The 10,100-nt window shown below is 48.6% G+C and overlaps 1 protein-coding gene across 3 annotated transcripts in view; it reads left to right on the forward strand.

The window, feature by feature from the left end:
* The window catches only part of IL2RA (interleukin 2 receptor, alpha), a 50,499-nt gene extending 40,614 nt beyond the window's left edge, over positions 1–9,885 (forward strand). Inside the window, exons 4-8 of one of the 3 annotated variants that reach the window (XM_011974917.1) lie at positions 685–900; positions 2,431–2,502; positions 2,868–2,939; positions 4,148–4,214; positions 9,315–9,885. In XM_011974917.1, the coding sequence (XP_011830307.1) occupies positions 685–900; positions 2,431–2,502; positions 2,868–2,939; positions 4,148–4,214; positions 9,315–9,339 (452 nt within the window). In that variant the 3' untranslated portion in view covers positions 9,340–9,885. The remainder of the gene's footprint in view (positions 1–684; positions 901–2,430; positions 2,503–2,867; positions 2,940–4,147; positions 4,215–9,314) is intronic. The other 2 variants (XM_011974918.1, XM_011974919.1) reach the window with 2 other exon arrangements.
* The last annotated feature ends 215 nt before the right edge of the window (positions 9,886–10,100 follow it).

Consider the following 10,100-nt stretch of genomic DNA (forward strand, 5'->3'; position numbering starts at 1 on the left):
AGTTGGGTGAGTGGAAAGTTCTGGGAATGGGAAATTTTGGGAAGCCTTGAAAGGGCACATGTGTGTCAAGCTTCAGTGTGGCTTGATCAGAGATGGTGCTCCATTTCTCTGAGGTTCCCTCAACCCGTCCCTCCTCCTCCTGGCTTTGGGGTTGCCCCCAGTCCTTCCGCCATCATCCCAAGATGTCCACCCGCCGCCCCCAAGAATGTGCTTCCTCACTTGTCCAGCAGAAATCCAAGGTGGTCTTCATGCTCCATTGGCCCAAATAGGCTTGAGCCTGCCCTTGTGTCTCAGCAGAGACTGCCCCGCCCACTCCTGTCCACTGTCAGCCCCTGCACTGTCTTCCAAGAGCTGGCTGTGGTGTTCCTCTCTCGGGGCAGCACCAACCGGAATGAATCGCTCATTCCTCTGTGTCCCCATCGCCAGTGTCTGCTATCCTTCACATGCCTTTCTTACACAATCCACTGTCCGCCCCTTGCAGGAGTGACAGGGTCTTCATGCCTTCCTACGGGGCCTAGCGAACTTGCCCACGCTCAGATGTTCTCAACATATATTGGTTGAATGAAAGGATGAGCAAGCAGTCAAAAGAGTAAGAATCAAGGTCCAGTCCCTAGCAAGAGGCAACCTGGACTCACTCACAGTGCTGTCCCCAACTGCCTTCAGAGCATTCCTTCCACCTTCCAGGTCACTGCAGGGAACCTCCACCGTGGGAAAATGAAGCCACAGAAAGAATTTATCATTTCGTGGTGGGGCAGACGGTTTACTACCAGTGCGTCCAGGGCTACAGGGCTCTACACAGAGGTCCTGCTGAGAGCGTCTGCAAAATGACCCACGGGAAGACAAGGTGGACCCAGCCCCAGCTCATATGCACAGGTGAAACGGAGCCCAGTCAGTTTCCAGGTATGGTGGCTCCCTTCTGGGATCCACAGTGTTGCTTTTCTCCATCAGGCTGACCAGGGTGGAATCCCTGACCTCTCCTGCTGTGTGTCCTTAGACAAGCCCCTTGATGTCCCTGGGCTTCCCTTTTTTCTCATTCTGAAAAAAATTTTTTTTTTAAATAGACCAGATGGACTCCAAGGGCTCCTTCAATGAAGGTTCCCCTGTGCCCTGAGTGGGTAGAAAGGTTGGAGACAGAAGAGAAGGAAAGCTCTCTCCTAAGCACCCTAGATGCTGCCTCATAGTTGGTCCCGAGTCCACTACTTCTCTAAGCCACTGAGGCCTCCTCTGGCTCCAAGGGCAAGTCCAGTTTCCCACTCACGCATTTTTCCTCTTACTGGTGATCGTGTAAATGCATGATTTGAACAGTACTCTGCAGTCAGCATGCTCCTTGCCCATGTGCCATTCCCCAGCGGAGCTTGGATAAATCAACACAAAATGTGCAGTGTCGGGACTTACTCAGTGCACATGCACACACACACATGCATGCAAACGCTCAGCCCACCAATGTTGAGGTCTCCTGCTATCTTCCTTCTGAAATCTTATTAGTATCGCGACAATCAAAAGTGACTTACATGCAGGCTGGGTGCGGTGGCTCATGCTTGTAATCCCAGCACTTTGGGAGGCCAAGGCGGGCAGATCATTTTAGGTCGGGAGTTCGAGACCAGCCTGGCCAACATGGTGAAACCCCATCTCTACTAAAAATATAAAAATTATCTGGGTGTGGTGTTGGGCACCTGTAATCCCAGCTACTCAGGAGGCTGAGGCAGGAGAATCACTTGAACCCAGGGGGTGGAGGTTGCAGTGAGCTGAGATCACACCACTCCACTCCAGCCTGGGGCAACAGCAAAACTCTGTCTCAAAAAAAAAAACACAAAAAACAAAAAACAAAAAACGACTTACATTTAACCACAAGTATTCCTGGTTTTCTTGCTCACTGCACTTCTCATACTCCATGTCCTTCTCTTGGGTTCCCTGGGGAGGCTGTTTTGTTCCTGTAGCAACCTCCCTGGGCCACCCTGACATCCAGGGAATGCCTGCCGCTTCCTTGGAAGAGGGTGAGAGGCAGGGCAGAGCCAGGGCTGCTACCCCTCAGGAGGGCTGGAGAACCTGGCACAGAAGCAGCTGTCCCTTAGTGCATCTCTGCTCCATCCAATGGTTCAGTGACATTTGTATTATTATGACCTGTTTCCAAGTCACAGATGGAAACCCAGACTGAGTAGGGAGGCTGGGGAGAAAGCATTGCTCAGAGATGTGGGGACAGCCAGGGTCAGAGTTAGAATTCAGCCTCGTCTGCTCTGCTGAGGCCACTTCACAGCTTCCCAGTGCCCCTGGTGTGGAACCATGTGGGGTGGCATCCCCGGCGAAGTGCCCACACCAGGATTCATGCCTCCTCAGGCATATCTGGGGCCGGCTGCCCAGGGCAGGCGGGGTGGGAGTGAGGCCCTGACGCCTGTCTTTAGCTCCACCAGCATCACTCACTCTCTCCCCCAGGTGAAGAAGAGCCCCAGGCAAGCCCCGACGGCCTTCCTGAGAGTGAGACTTCCCGCCTCGTCACAACAACAGGTGCGGGAGAAGACAGACGCTGGACCCCAGAGGCCTAGTCCAAAAGCGCAGGGGTGGCCAGGAGCCAGGCTCAGAGAGATGGGCGGAGGTGACCTGTAGGGGAGAAGCCCACAGCAGCCTCCTCTCCCTCTCAGCAGGGAAAGGGCCTCAGCGACCTGCAGGCCCCAAAGCCAGTGTCAGAAAGAGAGAACCCAGGACCAGGACCAGGCACGGTCCCCAGGCAGAGATGGAACTCTGTCCTCACCACCACCACGTGTCTCCTACCAGCCTCTGAGCTTCTCATCCACAGAGACGCCCTGACTGCCTTTAGCCTCGTGCCATCCTAAAGTCACAATAGCAGGAGTGTCTCTATCTCTTTTTCACAGATTTTGAAATACAGACAGAAGTGGCTGCAACCATGGAAACGTTCATATTTACAACAGAGTACCAGGTAGCAGGTGAGTGGGGCACTGGCTTTGTGGACAAAATGTACACCAGGCTGAGATATGGACAGGTTGACTGGTTGGTAGGTTAGTTGGTTGGTTGGTAGGTTGATAGGTAGGTTGGTTAGTTGATTGGCAAGTTGGTTTGTAGGTTGGGAGGTTAATTGGTTAGTTGGTTGGTTGGTTGGCAGGTTGGTTTGTATGTTGGTGGATTAGTTGGTTGGTTGGTTGGTAGGTTGGTAGATTGGCAGATTGGTTGGTTAGTTGGTTGGTAGTTTGGTGGGTTAGTTGGTTGGTAGTTTGGTTGGTAAGTTGATAGGTTGGTTGGTAGGGTGGTAGGTTGGTAGTTTGTTGGTTAACTGGTTGGTTGATTGGTTAGTGAGTTGGTTGGTAGATAGTTTGGTAGATTGGTTGGTTGGTTAGTTGGTTGGTAGGTTAGTTGGTTGGTTGGTAGGTTGGTTAGTTGGTTGGTAGGTTGGTTAGTTGGTTAGTTGATTGGTAGGTTGGTTGGTTGACTGAAAAGACCCCTTCCTTACACTGCAGAATGTGTGAGTGAAAAGCTAATCCAGATGCTGACAGCTCAGAATCCCATGAACCAGTTACAGGATGCTGTGAGCGAAATCTCAAGTCAGTCACATCAGCCCCTCTCAAGCTGATCTGGAAGGGCTGTACCCTGAGCCTCTGTCAGGGGTCAACAGTGGGAGGAAGGAGCCATGTAGCCAGGCAGAGAGGACAGGCTTCCAGAAACATGGCCGTCGTTTCCTGGTAGGAGGGAAAAACACACTCTGAGGTTGCATCTGCCTAGAAAGTAAATAAATGTCAGGCTCCAGAACCTCAGCAGAGCAGTGTCCGGAAAACCTGAACCCTTTCAGGAGACATTAATGTGCTTCTCATCATCTGCATATTTTAACATTTCTTTTACCAGGCGCTCTCGGTGTCCTTAAACGAGGCCTGGCCTCTGAGCCTTTCTGAGGGGCTTGTGTGAGAGAAGGGTGCATACTGAGGGGAAGCTCCCTCCACCCTCACCCTGTTCTCCCCACCCTGTTCCTCAGGACTCCTAGGAAATCCCACGGGGAGGGACCTGCGTCCTGAGACAGGGAAGAGAGGCTGCAGCCTCCACCTTGCTCTTTGGGGATGTCCTCAGCCTGCCCTGTGGGCCTGGCTCCTGCTGCCCCCATGCCAAGCCCAGGGCCCTTTGCTGAACTCCCTCTCTCTATTGACAGTGGCCGGCTGTGTTTTCCTGCTGATCAGCGTCCTCCTGCTGAGTGGGCTCACCTGGCAGCGGAGACAGTAAGTGCGGTATCACCAAGGCAGCACGCGGTCAGATCAACGTCCTGCACCCAGCCCTGCCCACCCTGCCCCATGCTCGCTCTAATCACCTGCAGTTCAGGGACTGGCAAAAGGAGAGGCCAATCCATGCCTCCAAAAGAGTCAGTAAAAAAGAATTAAAGCACCGCCAGGTGCGGCGGCTCACGCTGGTAATCACAACACTTTGGGAGGCCAAGGCTGAGTGGATCACCTGAGGTCAGGAGTTTGAGACAAGCCTGGCCAACGTCTCTACTAAAAATACAAAAAATTAGTTGGGCATGGTGGCAGGTATCTGTAATCCCAGCTACTCAGGAGGCTGAGGCAGGAAGATCGCTTGAACCTAGGAGGCAGAGGTTGCAGTGAACAGAGATCGCACCACTGCACTCCAGCCTGGGTGACAGAGCAAGACTCTGTCTCAAAAAACAAACAAACAAACAAAAAAAATTAAAGCACCAGGGAAACGGGAAGGCAAAGGAGCCTCACATTCATTGAGCACCTACTATACACCAGGCTTGATGCTTGTTTTATAAATATTATTGAAATCTACCTTCTCAGAAACCTTTGGAATAGCTGTGGCCTAGAGAGATGCAACAGCTTGAAGAAGGTGGCACAGCAGAGGCCAGCACTGCAACTTGAATCTAGAGCCCATGGTTTTCCCACCCAGCCCCTACCTATAGAGGACCCAGAGCAGCATCTGTGCTGAGCTTTGCCTGTCCTGTGCTCCCCACCCTCCCTTCTGCAGAGGCTCACACCAGTATCCCCTTGACCAGGAATGTAACCCATGTGTGGTCTTTTTGCATTAACTCAGATTTCCAACCCTGGATGCCTCTTAGAACATCCAGGAGAGAGTCTTCTAAAATACCAGTGAGTGGCAAGGTCCGAGTAAATGCCACAGGAAAAGGAAGGCGGTCCAAAGGGCTGTGCTTCTCCTGTGGCTCAGTGTTATTCATAGCTGTGACATCTTTTAAGAGAGGTTTACAAGAGGGAAATCATGTCACCAAAACCATTGTGACCCACTTTGAATTTGGGGGGAATCTTCATTTGCAACAATAGAAGAACAAATTTGTTGCAATAAGAAATATTTTTGTAGCTTATGTAGGTTGTTCAGCCAAAACAGCATAATAATTTAAAAAGTTAAAAGATAGGCCAGGTGCGGTGGCTCACGCCTGTAATCCCAGCACTTTGGGAGGCTGAGGCAGGTGGTTATCTGAGGTCAGGAGTTCGGGACCAGCCTGGACAACATGGTGAAACCCTGTCTCTACTAAAAAATACAAAATTAGCCGGCATGGTGTTGAGCACATGTAATCCCAGCTACTTGTGAGGCTGAGACTGGAGAATTGCTTGAACCCAGGAGGCAGAGGTTGCAGTGAGCCAAGATCATGCCACTGCACTCCAGCCTGGGCAAAAAGAGCGAAACTCTGTCTCAAAAGGAAAAAAAAAAGGTAAAAGGTATCAATGACTGGGCTCCAATCAGAATCTCTGGGGGTGAACCCAAGACATCAGTACCTATTTTTAATTGAGATCAAATTCATCATTTAACTGTCATAAAGTATACAGTTTATTGGTGTCTTAGCCCATTTTGTGCTGCTGTAACAGAATGCCTGATACTGGGTAGCTTATAAAGAACAGAGATTTATTTCTTACCATTTTGGAGGCTGGGAAGTCTGAGGTCCAGGGGCCCCCATGTGTCAAAGGCCTTTGTGCTATGTCATCCTGTGGCAGAAGGCAGAAGGGCAAGAGAGTGAGAGAGAGCAGGAGAGGCTGAACTCAGCTTTTATCACAAACCCACTCCTGCAATAACAACATTAATCCATTCATGAGGCAGAGCCCTCGTGACCTGATCACCTCTTCAAGATCTCATCTGTCAGCATTGCTGGATTAGGGATTAAGTTTCCAACACATGAGCTCTGGAGGGTGTATTCAAACCCCAGTAAGTGGTATTTAGTATATTTGCAATGTTGTGCAGCCATCCCCACTGATTCCAGAATACTTCCGTCATTCCCAAGAGAAGCCCCGCACTGCCAAGTTCCGCATTCTCCCCAGCCCCGGGAAACCACTACTCTGTGTTCCGTCTCTATGTATTTGCCTATTCTGGACATTTGGTGTGAATGGAATCATGTGGCCTTTTATGTCTGGGATAGTTGTACGTTTTAAAGCCCCTCGGATGTATCTAATACATATGCATCCAGGTTTGACAACCCTAGACTAGGCCATTGGTTTTCAAACTTGAATTTGCACCAGAATCATCTGTAGGAACATAAAGAAATGATAAATGTTTGAGATGATGGATATGCTAAATACCATGATCTGATTGCTGCACATTGCAGGTATCAAAGCATCCCTACATACCCCATAAATATGTGTAACTATTGTGTGTCAACTTAAAAACGTTTGTTTAAAGAATCATCTGGAGGGCTCGTTAAAGCACAGATTGCTGGGTTTCACCCGTGGAGTCTCTGTTGCAGTCGTCTTCTCTTGCTTAGGTCTGGGAATCTGCATTTCTATCAGGTTCCCACGTGATACTGATGCTGCGGTTCCAGGGAGCAGACTCTGAGGACCACCGCACTAGGATAACAGCATTAAGAATCAGGGAAGCTGGCCAGACTCACGCTTGTAATCCCAGCACTTTGGGAGGCCGAGGCAGGTGGATTACTTGAGGTCAGGAGTTCGAGACCAGCCTGGCCAACATGGAGAAACCCCGTCTCTACTAAAAGTACAAAAATTAGCTGGGCGTGGTGGTGTCGGCCTATAATCGCAGCTACTCGGGAGGCTGAGGCAGGAGAATCACTTGAACCCGGGAGGCAGAGGTTGCAGTGAGCCGAGTTCGTGCCACTGTACTCCACCCTGGGTGACAGAGCAAGACTCTGTTTTTTTTAAAAAAGAAAAAAAAAAGATAAAGAAAAAGTAAACTCTAGAAACTCACTCTGTATCTCTCTTGATTATCCAGGGCCTCCCTGACCCCTGCCAGCATACATTCTGGCCAACCCTAATACAAACTCCACAGTAAGACCCTGAGAAAATGCAGATCCACACCCCCAAAACCGAAGCGCTTAGCCCAGCCAGAGAGAAAAATAAAATATCTCTTCCTTTCTTATATGGGTCATCAGGCCCATAATATACCCTAACTTTCCTCCTGGGATATAACAGTATAAATTACTGCAATGCAAACGATAAGCCTCCAGGGTTATTGTAGCAGGAATGATCCATGTAACTGACAGTCTACCAGTTTCTCTAAGGGGTCAGCGGATTCCCAAGGTGTCATTTTAGGATTCCAGGAGGGGAAGGATGTGACATGGCTGACGTGTTGTAGGTGTACTCAGTACTTGCATCCTCTCCTTCCTCAGGCTGAACACTTGACAAGCCTTAACACCTTGCAAGGATTTTTTTTCATTTGTTAGTTTGAAGACCAAAAGCCTTCGGGCCCAGAGGACAAAGCTATTTGGAAGTAGGAATGGTTCAGTGTTGATGTGGTGAAACAAAGAACTGTGTGAACCTATGTGAGTTCCCACAAAGTCTCCCAGAATTACAGTCTTTAGGGAGACTCAAACATACATCTAGAAATGACTCCTCTAGTCAGTTTGTCCAAAATCCTTCCTAGAATCTGCTATCAACTCGTGGTGCCCTCTTGTGGCAACAGAAAAGCTGCATTTGAATTACCGAAAGATCACTGTAGTCTAGCCAAAGAGAGTTTTGTTTGGGGAAATATTTTTTGTTTGTTCTGGGCAATGACCAGGAGTCCGTGACGTGCTAGAGAAGGCTCACGGTGGCTTGTGAGAGGCAGCGGTTAAATTTTCAGGACTTCTGCAAACTGGTTTTTAAGCATAGCCATTATGTAAAACCAAAGCATTTAGGCTGGGAGCAGTAGCTCCTGCCTGTAATCCCTGCACTTTGGGAGACTAAAGTGAGAGGCTCGCTTGAGACCAGCCTGGGCAACAAAGCGAGACCTTCTGTCTACAAAAACATTTTAAAATTAGCTGGGCGCGGTGGCACATACCTGTAGTCCCAGCTACTGGTAAGGGTGAGGTGAGAGAATCCCTTGAATCCAGGAGTGCGAGGTTGCAGTGAGCTGTGATCACGCCACTGCACTTCAGCTTCACTGACAGATTGAGACGCTGTCTCAAAACAATAAAAAATAAAATAAAATAAAGTATTTAAATTTACAATTCAATAAACTACATGAAAATCAAAGACAAGAATTACTTACAACTAATCACTTCCTAATTATTTGCCACATTTTACTGTTATCTTTGTTCCCTGGGTGGTTTACATCGATTGTGTCTGCATGGTGGAAATACCGTTTGACGGTGGCTACTACGCAGCTCTTTCCAATCACGTGGTCAGTGATGTCACATTGCCAGCTGGAAGCTGGGTGTGGAGGGAGGATTTACACCAGGGAAGATAGGCAACGTCGTCAGAGAGCTGCTTGTTAAACATCACCAGCACACCTCTGCTTGGAGCCTTTTGCTGTGGGAACTCTGTGTGAAGTAGGGAGTAATTAGAAATTCCCATGAGCCAAATAAGGCCTGGGAAAAGACTAAGACCGTATTGTCCAATACAGTAGCCACTAGCCACCTGCGGATACTTAAGTGTATTTAAACTCAAATAAATTAAATACCATTAAAACTTCAGTTCCTCGGTTGCACTAGCCACATTTCAAGTATTCCCTAGCCACGGGTGTCTGTTATTGGACAGCACAACTAGAAAAGATTTCCATCATCTCATAAAGTTCTATAGCAGAGTGCTGGCTAGAAACTAACTGCTTTACTGCACGCAAATCATTTAGCACAGTTAGTTGCTGTTTATTATTCTTGTTCCACAGCTATTGTCCGCTGTATAGTTTTTAAAAACTTAGGCCAGGCGCAGTGGCTCATGCCTGTAATCCCAGCACTTTGGGAGGCCAAGGCGGGCAGATCACAAGATCAGGAATTCGAGACCAACCTCGCCAACATAGTGAAACCCCGTCTCCACTAAAAATACAAAAATTCGCCAGGCATGGTGGCGCACACACTGGTTTAGAGTGGGGACCACATTTTTTTGGTGCCATATTACACATATGACCATGACTTTGTTACACCACTACAGGAGGAAGAATAGAAGAACAATCTAGAAAACCAAAAGAACAAGAACTTCTTGGTAAGAAGCCGAGAACAGACAACAGAAGTCATGAAGCCCAAGCGAAATCAAAGGTGCTAAATGCTCGCCCAGGAGACATCCCTTGTGCTCGCCTGGGTTTTGGAAGCTCTGAAGTCACATCACAGTACACGGGGCAGAGGCAACTTTGTCTCTACGCCAACTCAGTCCCATCAGAAAGCGAGTGCTACCCACTTCTAAATAGCAATTTCGTCATTGAAGAGAAAGGGCAAGACCACTAGAACTGTCCATCTTATTTTCATGTATATGTGTTCATTAAAGCATGAATGGTGTGGAACGCTCGCCACGCTATATGTAGTATAAAGAACAGTAGGTTTACATTCATGTCATTCCAACTTCCCAGTTCAGGAATCCCAAGGAAAGCCCTAGCACTAATGTAAATACACAACACACACACACCCTGTACCCGATGCAACTGGACATTGTCCGCGTGGTTCCTTTCCCAGCCACTTCTGACTGCTGATTCTCCCCTTCACGTTACCCAATGAACATCCTTCAAGAACTCTGGGCTGCTACCCAGAAATCGTTTTACCCTTGGCTCAATCCTCTAAGCTAACCCCCTTCTACTGAGCCTTCAGTCTTGAATTTCTAAAAAAACAGAGGCCATGGCAGAATAATCTTTGGGTAACTTCAAAACGGGGCAGCCAAACCCATGAGGCAATGTCAGGAACAGAAGGATAAATGAGGTCCCAGGCAGAGAATCATACTTATCAAGGT

Source organism: Mandrillus leucophaeus, unplaced genomic scaffold (genome assembly GCF_000951045.1).
Source record: "Mandrillus leucophaeus isolate KB7577 unplaced genomic scaffold, Mleu.le_1.0 Scaffold15, whole genome shotgun sequence".
NCBI classification, from domain to species: Eukaryota; Metazoa; Chordata; class Mammalia; order Primates; family Cercopithecidae; genus Mandrillus; species Mandrillus leucophaeus.